We start from the raw sequence: 14,857 nt of genomic DNA on the forward strand, positions 1-14,857 counted from the left end.
TATAAAACATTTGATCATATCTGTTTCTATGCCAACAGTACCTCCTGGGAGACCATATTCTGCAAAAGCACAGAGGTTGTGACTCCCCAGCAGTTCCAGTGCTGCCAACGACTAGTTCAGCTTTGCAAAGACTGCTTGCTAGTTGTTTACAAGTATGCAACAGATTCAAGAGCATCAGTGACGGGCATTAGTCCAGACTGGGATGACTCAAGGTATGCATTAATATTAATAGTTCCAAATTGAAATAAAATGAGCCAGTTCGTTTATCACTAAAGTATTGGGGCTCTTTTTTTCGCTGCTTATAATTAGAGGGAAGTTAGGGAAACAAACACACGTGTCTGGAAAATACATCATGCATTTCTAGGGGAGAAAGCTTATCATGATGCACTCATGTTTAAGTAATTGAGAAATACCAAACAATATGTTGGTAGAAAACACAGCGCCATAAGCTTTTTATAGTCCTATTTTAATGACACAAAGTGGAAAACAACAGAGGGTATGCGGCCAAAAGTTTCCTCTTGTAATAAACTACATATTTACATGTGTTTAGGATATTTATTATCCAGACAGAATATCAGATATTTGAAGCAAGAACCTAAATGGAAAATGCTAATCTATTCTCCATACTTGGACCCTTTTAATCTGACCAGCCTGCACATGGCGGCTTCTCACTTACAGGAATGATTGGTTATGGAAAATAGATAAGTCAGACTGGAATATGAACCAATTCCAAAACCAGCTTTATTTTACATACACTGATGCTGGCATCATTTCAGAGAGGGGAAGGTTTGTTTGGAAATACTTTATAAACGTATATTTTTCGTTAGCATTTTCTAGGTTAGAGGCCAGGATAAGCTCATCAGATCAGTTAAATTCAGATCAGATAAATGAGACAGTGTAGTATTTCCATATGTAAAATTGTATAAGCAAAACCAATGTGTGCCTGACATCCTCTTGCCTTGGCACATCATTATTTAAGAGGACCAGGTGTTTGCTATCGATATTATAGAGACAAGAAATGCATTTAAAGTATGTACAAGACACTCAGATAGACTCCCGTGGGTTCTGCACCTTTCTGGTCCATTCAAGAGATCTAACATTGCTTTCTGGGACTCCGACCCTAGTAGTGGTTGCAGGGAACTACAGTATATTTGTGTTTACTGATCAGGGTACAGGCAAAAATACCATTGACATATGTAGTGTAAGAGCTATGACTAAAATGTCATGTGTGTAACGCACCTTGAGCATTAACAACTAATAAAAATGGAGATGCCACTACCAACTTTTCAGATGAATGGATAGGCAAACATATACAGTACAAAGTTATAAGTAGTGTAATTCATTAGCCCCCATATGTAATAAATGGCATTAATTTGCCCAAGTGCAGTAATCCCTAGCAACCAATAAGACATTTGCTTCTAAACAGGCCGGTAAATGCTTTCTGCTGATTTGTGGGTGTTGGTTACAGAACTCCACTTATTTGCATATGCATTGGTGGATTTGGGATTTTTTTTCCATTTTACAAGCATAAGGTGCATAACTCTCTTAGACATTTCCCAGTTTGACAAAAAAACTTTGTGGTTCTTTCATCTCTTTCTCCTCTCCGTTTGTATCTTCTTCATTTACAGTCAGTGCTATGGACATAGCATTATATAGTGAATAAAGTACCCCCTTTTGTAAAATATAGGGATATTATAAGTTACCGAGGAGTTTCATGACCATATAAAAACACGAGGCCAAAGGCCGAGTGTTTTTATACAGGTCATGGAACTCCGAGGTAACTTCTAATATCCTCATATTCTACAACTGGGGGTACTTTATTTATTATAATACACAAGTTTCAATGAGTCATGTGACAGAAATGACATCAGAACTCACCGTTTATAACTGATGACATCAGAACTCACCGTTTATAAGGATATAATTTACAGGATGTTCATGGCTTTTGTGTATTATATACTAATATACAGACTTTGATACATTCTTTATCGCACATTCTGTAAATAAATGCCATTGTCTCACCCAGACTATTCCTATTTAATTGTAGCCTTGCACCATGCAGTACACTTATTTAAAAGACAAAGTATAGATTCCTATATTGTAATACAATGGAAGTCAGCTTCCTAGTTACAGTAATCCATTATATGGAAACCAAGAAAGCTCCAAAATATTTTTTCCAGTTAAATTTAATTTGAAAATCCTTTAACTAGAGAAAGACACATTTGACATGTATTTAGCAGTGTGTGATTCAATATGGAAAGTGTCTTTGGTCGTTTTGCATATGCCTTAGTAAACTAGGTAGTGCTGACATCTGGGATTATATTTAACCACTTAGCCATACCTTTGGGGATTTTATAAAATTTAGATAGAAGACCATCTGGACCTTGTACTTTCCTAATGGATATAGATTTAATAACCAGATCCACCCTACAAGGAACATGTCTGCATTGAAAGATTATAGTATTCATCAATTGGGAGTCCACATCTGATTTCTACCTTGATTGAAGCCTAAGGGACTCGCCCAGTTCACAGGCAATCATATGCAAAAATTCCTATATCAAAAGATAACTGTCCCAAGGATTTTTTTTCTCCAGTTAATTTTTTTTTTATTTCAATTCACATTAAAAAATCAGATACATACTGACCCCACAAGGCCCACCTTACGCGTTTCGCACCCTCCGGCGCTTAGTCATAGGTGTGTCTGTAAACAGCATGTCCTATGCGGCATTTATCACATTAAAACAGTATAATACCGAAGTAATTTATTAACACTTCTTTGCACATGTTATTGATTATAAAAGCCGTCACTAGTTCTCCCTGTTAGAGATTTCCAGCGGAGATGTTTTAAATACTTAAAGCAGGTATTCTAATTAACCTCTTCAAATATAACAGGTGACATCGAACTCATAATTAAGTCCTAGGGGTAGACGTGTTCCCAAATGGAAAATCCAAAACTCTCTCCTTTCCAATAGGGGTGATCAATTGAGCCTGAAAACTCAAATGATTCGAGCGATTTGAGTTTTTCTTCACTGAAAACTCAATCAATTTGATTGATCTCATTGGATTTGATACTGGGTTACACTGACTTGGGAATGATTAGAGATGATGGTATTTATAAACTTGGTGGCTAATGACTTCCAAAGTAACTTAACTAAAAGGAGGTTATGCCTTGGCAACATTATATTTATACTCATATGATAAATTACAAAAGCACTGTAGTTTTGCTATTAATAATGGGATATGGTGGCATACCAGTGTGCCTAAATCGAAATTATGGCAGTATCAAAGGTATGCTGCATACAGTTTATCATTGAAACCTGTGACAGCTGCCCAGAATGACATGTCCAAAATGGTGAGTATCTTTTATTCCCTTGGCATGGTTAAATTCCATAAATATAGAGGTCCTTAGCTGCACATTTATCCAAAGAAAAACTCACCTGCTTTCTATTCATTCCTATGGGATTTTAAGAAGTGTACTTATCAATGGGTGAAGGTTAGAGTTCACTGTTTGATAAATACACTTTTAAAAATCCTATAGGAATGAGTCAAAAGCAGGTGAGTTTTTCTGTGGTGAGCTCTAATCTCACATTTTGGTAAATCTCATTTAGTCTCATTTTAGTGGTTTTAAAGGTTTTTCAAACCCCGACTAAACTCACTTTCTCTAAAAACACGAATGTCATGGATTTTTTTTAAACATCCAAACTGAAAAAGCATGAACAGGAAAAGCTGCGTAAACCACAACTTTTTTGACTTGTTGCACCATAACGATTTATTTTTCGTATTGTAGCACAAAAGTCAAAAACACCCAAAAAGAAAGAAAAGGGCATCTGCCATTGCTTCTAATTGATTTCAACAGGTTTTAGCTGGAGTATTTTCAGATTTGGAATTATTACAGTTTTGTTGCATAATAAATCTAATAATAAATCACACAATTTTTTTCCTGCTATTTTTTGGATTTTTTACGTCAAAAAGTCTGCCCCAAAAAAAGTTGCAGTTTATTAAATTGGCAGCCTAGTGTATTGGTTCAGATTTCAAGAGGTATGGTAAGACGTATCTGTAGAGATTGTTTTGGCAATTCTGTTCTAGTTTCCCTGTGTTACTCCAGATTCAATGGTATTTTTGAAAAAGTCCTCAGCTCGTTCAGGTTTCATAAACCAATGTGTTCGTTTCAATTTCTTTTAAATTTTTTATATTATAAGCCATGGATGCTTAATTTGATTTAGTTGAGGAGGGCCAATTCTATTCAAATCTCATTGTAGCAAGTTGTCTGTAGGGTGAATCAGTGCTGGTAAATTTATGTGATGCATTCCGATCTTTCCTTGTTACTGTTTCCAGTAGGCCTATGGGTCTTAGGCTACTTCTACTGTTTTGATTTTCTAAGGGGCAGATTTATCAAGGGTCAAAATTGTGAAGTGAATAAACTTCGAAATTCGGCCATTGAATAGGTGTAGTACGATAGTCGAAGTTGAACGTTTTTTCTGCTAAATTGAAATCGTACAATCATACTATTTTACAAAAAAACCTTCGACTTCTCAAAACTTAGCCAATGCCTCATATAGGTTATAGGAGGTTCTCCCATTGGCTAAACAGCAATTCTGTAGGTTTAAGGTGGCGAAGTGTCGAAGTATTTTAAAGAGACAGAACTTCGATTTTCGAATGGTTGAATTTGTGAAGTATTTTCAATTTGAAACAAAGTCAAATTTGGCCTATTCGGTTGAAGTACCCCAAAATTTCTTTGAAATTCTACGTTTTTGAATTAAGAAATTCACTTAGACCCTTAGTAAATGGGCCCCTAAGTCTTCAATATATTTTACAAGTATTATGTTGGATTTCTGAAGATTTTCTACCTGCTTTTGCAAAATTTCAGTTGGAGGTTTACAGTCTGCTCTGTGCTGTTTGAACTCTTTCAGACATTCTCTTTGTTGTTTTATTTTCGAGCCCAACTCCTATATGGAGGAATGGATAGAGTTTAGTTTTTGATCAAATGATAAATTTAAAACGTCAGACACTGATTTAGCAGGTTTCTTGGTGGAATATTTATGGCCAGTTTCAAAAAGCTTTTTATCCATTTTTCTTATAGAGTTGTCGCCTCCCTGAGAAGGTGATAGTTTAGCATATAGCGCAGGTTAATGTGAGGACTGCATATAGTTTAGGCCGTATTGTCCAGTGATTAAACATGTGCCCTGTTGACTGCTTATGCACATTGGTCCTTGGTTGTTGTGCCTGTATATTTTGAATGTATACTAAAATAAATTGGTTATAGTTACCACCAAATTGAAATAGGCACATACTGTATTATCAAAGTGAGTGAGAGCCTATGGTGGAAGTCTGCCTAATCGTACAGACATCACCATTAGTTATGGTCTCGCCATGATGCCATCTACTGACGCAAGTAGCGGGAGACTTCTGCATGGCTGTATGCAGCACCAATGTTGTACTATTTGTAGTAAAGCTCTAAAGAGTAAAGATTATACTTCTCATCTTGTCTCAAATGTGATCAGTAGTGTCTCATATGGCACTGTTCTTGTTGCACTAGGACTAACTTTCCACCTCACCATCATTTCTAGCTTTCCACACAGGTATTTGCTCGGAGAAGGAAAGGCTTAATAAAGTCATTGGGGCAAATTCACTAAGATGCGAAGTTGCGCCAGGCGCAACTTCGCCGCACTTCGCCAGGCGTAGTTTCGCCAGGGCTCCGCAAATTCACTAAAATCCGAAGTTGCGCACAGGGGTAGCGTAAGGTTGCGAAGTTGCGCTAGCGTCGATTCGATATATAAAGCGAAGTTACGCTAGCGAAGGCTAATTTGCATACGGCGCGAAATTCAAATTTCAATGGAGGAACACGTATCTGCACTACAAATGCCTAGAAAACCTTCAAATCAGCAAATAAAATTTTTATTTTGCCCTACACATGTGCCCACTGTCTAGGTAAGTTGCCATGAGTCAGGAAATGTAGGGGGGAGGAAGGGGAGCCCCAAAAATTTTTCGATCTTTTTCAGCCTATCAGCCATCATGTAGAAAACACGCCAGCGTTTTTTGGGACTTAGAAAAAAATTTACTTTTTTTTAAACAATCCCTATCTACTCTATTGCGCTTTGCCAGGTCTGAGGTGGCGAAGGAAGTCTAGCGTAAAAGGTAGCGTTCAGTACACTGCACAAGTTAGTGAATTTGCGTAGTTTCGTCGCCAGCGAAAATTCGTCTGGCGTAAGGTTGCGAAGTAACACTAGCGAAACTACGCCAGCGTTCGTTAGTGAATTTGCGCAGTAGCGAAAATGCCAAACGCTAGCGAATTAACGCTAGCGTTCGGCGCTTCGTGGCTTAGTGAATTTGCCCCATTATATGTAAGGTCTATTTCTATTTCTTGGGTTATTTTTAATGTATATTATAACTAGGGTTACGAGGAACTCTAAGTTGTGCCTCTGCTCCTCTTTTTGGTTAGCCACGCCACTTTTCTGTGATTATTATTCAGTATCTTTTACTTGATGATAATAAATACATATTAATTGCAAAATAATCCTGTATTGTCTTCAGTAAGTATGCTTTAGTAACTTCAAGGCACGGTACTTGTCCAGAAAACGCCAGGTCCCAAACATTCCGGGTAAAAACATCCCAGAGTTCCAATTTCTAGGATGAAATCTGCATTCTGAAAATAGGATAAGCATATCTGTGTTCATCGTGTTTCTGTTTGTAATGAGCATTAGCAGCAGATATTTGCTCAGCATACACATTCCTACCAAAGAGACAGACTGTCACACTGTTGACTTTCACCTTGTAACTTTTCAGAGAATCAACAATTACTGGGAAAATACAGAAAGACTTAGGGGCTGATTGCACATGAGTGATTGCTTGACTGCAACTGAAGTGACATCAGCCAATCTATCTGGCCTGTCAGCAGTAACTGACTTGGTCTTGTTTGCTGGCGCAACCCCTGGAAAATCCCTGCAGTGGCTAACCATAATCTTATAGCAAATATAAGATGCATCTAAACAGCATTTTTTATTATCAGCAGCTGTCACTGCATTGTGGGAGGAACTGCCATAAGAAATCACGGTAGAATTATTATATAAGTGGCAGCTCCGTGTTATAAAACGGCATTGAAATTGCTGATATTGATTTCCTTTTAATGGAAAGAGGCAAACAAAGCCAAGACAAAGAAAAGATAGCAACATAAACCAATGCTACAAATATGTATATTAATAGTAAGCTTTTTCTATTCCCAATAAAATTAATTAGAAGAATGACTTCATAAAATGGATATTTTCAGAGTTGGTCCCATCTCATGATTCAAATCTGAGGGTTACTGAATAAATGGCATATATCAAGGAAAAGAGAAAAACGGGATGCTTTTTGACTGGAGCGGAAAAGAAGCGCAACTTAAAAAACATTTCAAAGTAATTTGAGTAACCGGTGTGTCAGCATAAAAGTCAATTGCGTGTGTAATACTTCAATTGAGTGTAAAGTACTTAGTGTTTTTGCAAGCTATTGCCTGTGCACATAAAAGCAAATATTCTTATGGTGCACTGCCAGTTTATTCGCATTACCCGAGGGCACTTTCTGAATTAGACATGCAAACTGACCGAAATTACAAAAAAAAACAAGGTGTTGTCTTACTTTCTATTTTGCCATTGTACTACAGCCTATACTGAAATATGAGGGTGTTGTCATCTTTTGTTAAGACTGTCACCTTGTGTGGTGCTTCAGAAGGAACTTCTGTTTTATGAGACTCTTGATTCCTCACTAAAGCCTGGATAATTTCAATTCCTATGACAGGCTTAGACAGAATATAGAGAAACCCTTGCAAATCAGAGCCGGAGAACACGCACATCGCAGCCCTAGAGAATGCTGCAGGAGAAGAAATATATATACAGATGGCTGGAAATGTTTGATAAATGTATATAGTCTGATGAACCACACTATAATAACTAATGAGAATAAGGTGTTCTGATTTATGGAACAGCACGTCTCCCTGAGATAAATGTCCACACGATTTTGGATCTGACTTCACTGTTATTGTAAATGTTTTACCAAGGCAATATTAATGTTGTGAGCTGGCTTGCTAACATCTGCAAGAACTTTTTATTGTACCATAATAAAAAAAATGCTCATGTCTTTTTACCCTTTTATTTACCCTTTTTTTAATCTTACTCACCCATTTTTTGCTCTCTCCTTTCCTTCACACGCAAACACATGTGTTTCTTTGTCAGGCATTCCCTGTGCCATTCTGGGCAAATACATGCTCGATACAGAACATCTTTGCCAAATGCTGTGCTGTGCACATGTCTGGCTTTAATAAGTGCAGGTGATGCCTGGCTAGATTGCATTAAAGCCCCCTGGGCCAGTGCATTTGTTTGAAGAAAAGGAGCACAGGTTAGCAAGTAGAATTACTGAGAGGGCACAGGTGCCTAGTACCACCATATGAATTTACCTTTACCCCTCCTTTAACATGCATTTTCTCTCTACCGTCTTACACCAACACATTTCTTCTCTCTTTATGTCTCCTGTATACACAAAGGAATATTCCTTTTCTATCAACCACTCCTAACTCACACAACACAAACATACCTATACCAGTGAACTCTGCCCTCTCTAGCACACACATTAAGTTTCTCTTATCTCTAAGATGTACACACTCACTCTTTCCTCTCTTAACACCCATACACTGCATTCTTGTTCATGAATTCCTATCTTCTCTACTATCTTCCTATATTCTTTCCCCCCAAACCCCTACTCTCTATTTTACCGTATATACTCGAGTATAAGCCGAGTTTTTCAGCCACCAAAATATGCTGAAAAACTCTACCTCGGTTTATACTCGGGCCAAGCGCTAAAACGGTCACTGGCAATAGTCTCCAAGAATATTCACTGGCGTCCAAGAATGGTCATCGGCATCCAAAAACGAGACGCCAGCACTTCCAATGGGAGCAGAAACCCTCAATTTTTTTATTGAAACTTACCAGAAGCTGCTGCATTTCTCACCCTCGGCTTATAGTCAATGAGCTTTCCCAGTTTTAGGAGGTAAAATTAGGTACCTCGGCTTATACTCGGGACGGCTTATACTCGAATATATACGGTACATATACACATATTCTCAGTTCCGACAACACACATATTCAGTCACCTTACTTACCAACACAAAATTGAACTTATCTCTTATATCACACATACCTATTTCTTTCTTTTCTTAAACAAGCAAGCTATCATTTTCCTTAGTTACACACTGACTGTTTCGCCTCACTTATGATTCGATGTATTCTCTCTTCTCTCATAAACCCAGAAACCCACACAGCTGTCCTCTCTTTTCTGTTAAAACACAAATGTGTTATAAATCTCTTCTCTTACACCAATGTACTTATTCTTTCTTTTAAAGGAGAAGGAAAGGTTAAAACTAAGTAAACTTTATGAGAAAGGTCTATTTAAATACAACAGTAAATCCTCAAAGTAATTTTGTTGTGAGTCCTCAAAGAAACTCCGCATTTTTTTCCTACTGTTGTGTATACATGCACTTCCTTGTCAGACTTTCTTCTGTCAGCTTAAGGGCAATGACTGATCTGGAGATTTGTCATCCGCAATAAAAATGCACAACTGTGTAAATAATTGAAATAGCCAGTGGTAAAACCAACACATCGCTTTGTTCTTCCAAAGTTACGTCGGGAGGGAACTTCGGGTAACTTTGCAATATGTTGGTTTTGTCAAGAGCGATTTTGGTTATTTCTAATGGAGATGCATTTTCATTTGATCACAAATAATCACAGGCTACAAATCTGCCTGTCGGCCGATGCCCAGGGCTTGGGCTTGAGCATGCTTAGTTTGCGCCTCTCTCCATCTCCCTCCTCACTCCTCTCCTGCTGTAATCTGAGCCCAGAACTATGAGCAAGCAGGGAGAGACTGGAGCAGAAAGCGATGTCACACCAAGCTAATATGGCAGCTGTTACCCTAAACAAACAGAGAGAGCTTCTAGAGCTGTTTACTCAGGTATAGTAAAGCATTCTACAGAATAAATATAGTCTTATAGCTTGCACTATTGTAGCTAATCTATTGACAGCAAACTGCCTCTGTAACTTTGCTTCTCCTTTAAAAGGGTCATATACCCTAATATATAACTTGTTTAGAGTGCTCTTCTTTTTTTCCACATACATATTTGTTTTCTATTTTCTTTCTCCTTTATACACTGCTGATACATTTATCAATATATTGTGATGAATTGTGTACAGTTATTCATATAGAAGTTATTGTTTTCTCTACCAGTTTCTTTCAGACTCTTTTCTTTCTCTAACACCACTCAACACATATACATACACACTACTTACAAATTATTAACATTCATCATTCTCTCTTTGTCATTATTGGGACAGTAAATTTGCCTCCTGACCCAAGTTACTATTTTAGCGAACTTGTAGAGTCTCGATTATGAGTATACTACTATCTATAGACTATTTCCTGTTGCTTGTTATAATACTAAGTGCAATATGCTATAATCTTACCATGACATTGATATTGTGTTGTAAAGTTTTTGTATATTGTGTTGTGCCAGTTACCACAAAACATTTTTCTAGATACCTGCTACAAAGGCAATAAACTTAAAATGTACACCCCTTTCTTCTTCTATTTCACATTTACAAAATACAGTGGGGGTCATTTATCAACACTGGGCAAATTTGCCCATGGGCAGTAACCCATGGCAACCAATCAAATTGCTGCATTCATTGTTCTACTTGCAGCTGGCTTCAAAAAGCTAATCACTGATTGGTTGCTATAGGTAACTGCCCATGGGCAAATTTGCCCAGTGTTGATAAATGAGCCCCAGTGAGAGGGTAGTCCAGACTTTGCCTGAATATTGCAATATATGAGACAGAATTGTTCAGGTATATACAAACTCTTTTTGCTTGCCCCTGCTGATAAATCCCAGAGTCCTTCAGTTCAATAGCAATCTATTCACTTAACGGTTCTATATGTGTTCTTATTCTAATCTGAGAGCCCTAAGCAGCTTTTGACAACACTGCAGCCAGAGTACTGTGATTGCTACAAAGCTGAACACCTCTGTGATGACTTTCTCTTATGAATGCAAAATGCTGCTTTTTCTAATGGACCTTTTTTCTGTAATCATTTCAGGTATTTATTTCCTGTAGTGCCACAATTCACCATGAAATCTTCCTCTTCCGGTGTGAGCTGCAGCGCGTCCAGATTGCCTCGCTCCAGCATTTTGTTTAACCCTCGACACAACCACTACTGAATGAAAAACATCAAAGTGAAGGGCATTTTGTATTAAGTAAAAAAAAGCATTAAAGTTTATCATTAAGGGGATTTACAGTTACAAGCAAGACGTTGCCACTACAGATCTGAAAAAGTGACTCTACTTCATTGTTTTTTCTTTAGTGGCTTTAAAATACAAGATCTCTGCCGTTGGAGTAAAACAAGATCTGCTTCAATCCAGGCCCCCCTCTCTATTGGGCAGTGCAGATTCCAATAAGAAATGAGCAAGCATTTCATTTCCATTGTCTGCCACTCCACCAGTAGACAGAAGTACTTTCATGGTTTTTTTTTTAACAGACCAATAGGAGTGAACAAGCTCCTGTATTTTAAAACTGCCATAGAAAAAGTCATGAAAATATCGTAGTGAAATAAACACATCTTGTTTCCAACTTCTAATCCCCTTACCATACATGGTGCTAAGCACAGCTATTATATGGCACTGATAGAAACTCCCTGAATACTACAGATGTTCTACATTGTTCTACCATGTTTATAGGATATGTCGTTGTCTTGATCGAGAATAGGCTATAGGAAAATCTTTTTTTTCTGTTATTTACTTGCATAGCATACAATGTATAAACAATTATGCCTCCCGCCAGTTAGAATGTTAATTTATTTTGCTTGTCTATCAAACAATAGTATTTATTACATTAGTAGATTTTATAAAGAAAAAAAGTTGATCTTAGAAATTTTGTAAGCCTGACATAGAAAAACAGGCATAATAAAAGCAGAAAGTGTAATTATTTGAAAGGATTTGAAAAGACGACAAACATTGCTAAAAATATGTATCAAATGAAACAGGTAGTTAGACTGTATATTCAGTCGCTCACGTGAGTTCGTCATGTTTTTCAATGCCACAATTTATCCAATTCATAAGAATGTGCAGCCCAGTGGGTCCCGTAATATCTAAGAACATATTGAAAAGAATATGCCCTTCAAGTGCATTCAAGGAGTTATTTCCAGATCACCTTGAGCTAAATATAATAGTGACATAGAACAGTATATTCACAGGAGCTACGCATTTTATATACAATTTCATTTTTTTATGCTTCCCAAAACTTTTCAATTCCCATTCATATACTAATCAATATTGATGGGGTAGAATGAAAGGGCCTGTCTGACTGATATCTGTCTGAAAATCGGTCAGACAACAATTGCGATATTGTTTGAAAAAACAGTTGGATTAAGAGCGCATGGACCATAAGCCCCACTTCATGATCTTAACATTGGCCCTAGATCAATTTGGTCCAGCTCTTTGGTGGTCAAATCAGTTTCAGATCCACTCATTTGGCAACCTTTCAAAGGAGTAGATATGGTCCTGTATGGCCAGCTTAAAGCAGCAATCTGAGTCATAACATTATAGATGCCATGGTACACATAGAAAGGGTACACTTTATTACTAATAATTATTTCTTTAGCAGTAAATAAAGGGCCCCTGTGCATATTGCATCCCTAAATTCTTTTTTCTGGGGTTGTCTGCATTCTACAGCTCATTTTAGCACACAAGTGCAAATGATACTTGGGTCCATACATGCTTCTGTGCAACTTAAACCTACTCTGATGAATTGAGGGCAATGGTTCACATTTATGCAAGGGAATCTTGGTATTACTTGCAGTCCCTATTCACCAGCAATTCCAGTGGGTTGCTTCAATAGCTGCAACTGATTTGTGCTGAGCAAATTTGACTCTTATACCATTGACACACCAGAAGTGACTCAATTCCCTCACGAATGCAGAAAAAATGTGTTGAAACTTGTATCCATATTTGTGCATAATGCACAAATTGTGGGGGAAGCTACTTAGCTAGCACCCTGTATTATGCTCAGAAAACACTGTATTGCAAATGGTGAATTGTATCAGAGTTTGCTTATTGCACTACATTCTCCTCCTAACCACATGTAGCCCCTTTCATGGTAGACAAAAGGAAAAATGCAGCTGGCTCTAATCCCTCTTACAACATCTTAAAAATTGTCTAAAGCACAAAACAATTTTATGTGCTCAAAATTCTGTAGTGTCAAACGTGAATGCAGAACTATAGCTCACCAAATGGGAGAGTTGACCTGGGTGTGGAAACCCCAGGTCCGACACTTGGGATTAATCAGTTCAATTAGACTTTATGTGCATTGAAGTCAGCAATAATCGCACTCACCAAATCCAGCAAATGGCCCGGGTGCCGTGCCCCGAACCCGTAGTTTAGGCGATATCTTAATCAATGAATGTACACACACTTCTGCAGCCAGCTGGTGATTTTGAAAAGAAGCTTTATTCCATATTGTTAAAAGCTACACATCCTAACGCGTTTCGTATCGAAGGATACGTAATCATAGGCACACCTTTCATGGTAGGCACAGGTGTGTACAGTCTGGTGCAATACTTTTGCACTTCATACTGGAGGGGCAAACAGTTGCACCAGACATTGGTGGTAAAGAAGGCAAGTAAAGTGCTTTGTGTTCGTTCTTTGCTCTTTGTCTTCTTTTATAAACAAGCCCTATTGCTTTCAACTGTAAACACAACTCTAGCTTTACTGTGTCTAAAAGAATCATGATCATAAAAGCCTAATATGGTTATTTTTGGATTAAGTAATTTTCATTACAGTGCATTAATTATGCCACAAGTTATAATAGAAGGTGACTGGCTTGGTGGTGAGGATGGAAATGTGTACTTCATTGCATTTGGGACTCAATAACGAGTATTTAAATGAGATGTTGGCCAGGCAGATTTATAATGCATTCTGGGACACGAAGTGCCAGTAATTAAGAACAAAGACATTTCCCAGCAAAGCCTTAAAAAATTAAATTAGCTGCTTTTTTATTCTAGAACATTATTGTTTGATTATTTAATCAAAGAAAGTTCCTTTATTTACTGTGACGTGTGTGTGCTGCCCTAAAAAGGGCCAAACACTGCAGAGAAGATCTAAAATCAGGGATGTCAAACTATTACTCAATGTGCTGTGAACTACAATTCCCACCATCCCCCAAGAGCCAAAGGATGGGTGTTGTAGTGCACAGCAGTGAAACTGTTACCTCTCTGTATTAAATGATATATCAGCTTTGTTAATTATTCTTTCAACCATTATCTTATGAGTTTTGTCCTTTTTTTAATGTACATATTTATTTAGCTAAAAAGATTAAAATATTTAGTCAATGCACTGAACACTCCTGTTTTTTGTTTTGCACTGTTTAATGTATATATAATATTCACTGCAAGCCATTCAGCTTCATTTGTGTTCAGACAACACTTTTAGGCTATGCCAAGAGCAATGAATGGTTTTAATAACAATATTAAAATGGCAATGACATTTGAAAACCTGTTGCTGCGAGGCGTATGGCACACGTTTTCAGAATGCGATCGTCTGAAGAGTGCCAGTGCTGGAACATTTCACACAATTGGCATTTAACACAACAGGACATGACAGGGTGATTTGGGGTATGTTGTGCAAAAATGTGGTGGATTAAACGCTAGAAGTCTGTGCCATTGGCTGTAGACAACATTTTAAAGGTCAAAATATTAATAGAAAATTTACATACTTTGATGTTTTACATAAACATATCAAATGCTTGATGTTCATTTAAAATTTGGAACATCCTGTTAGAGCACTATATCCTGA

General features: G+C 37.5%; 1 protein-coding gene across 3 annotated transcripts in view; it reads left to right on the forward strand.

Moving 5' to 3' along the window:
* The window catches only part of ttll7.L (tubulin tyrosine ligase like 7 L homeolog), a 136,226-nt gene extending 121,828 nt beyond the window's left edge, over positions 1 to 14,398 (forward strand). For 2 of the 3 annotated variants that reach the window (XM_018256687.2, XM_018256686.2), the window contains 2 exons: positions 39 to 212; positions 11,110 to 14,398. In XM_018256687.2, coding sequence (XP_018112176.1) covers positions 39 to 212; positions 11,110 to 11,230 — 295 coding nt within the window. In that variant the 3' untranslated portion in view covers positions 11,231 to 14,398. The remainder of the gene's footprint in view (positions 1 to 38; positions 213 to 11,109) is intronic. The other variant, NM_001092004.1, reaches the window with a different exon arrangement.
* The last annotated feature ends 459 nt before the right edge of the window (positions 14,399 to 14,857 follow it).

Source organism: Xenopus laevis, chromosome 4L (genome assembly GCF_017654675.1).
Source record: "Xenopus laevis strain J_2021 chromosome 4L, Xenopus_laevis_v10.1, whole genome shotgun sequence".
NCBI lineage: Eukaryota > Metazoa > Chordata > Amphibia > Anura > Pipidae > Xenopus > Xenopus laevis.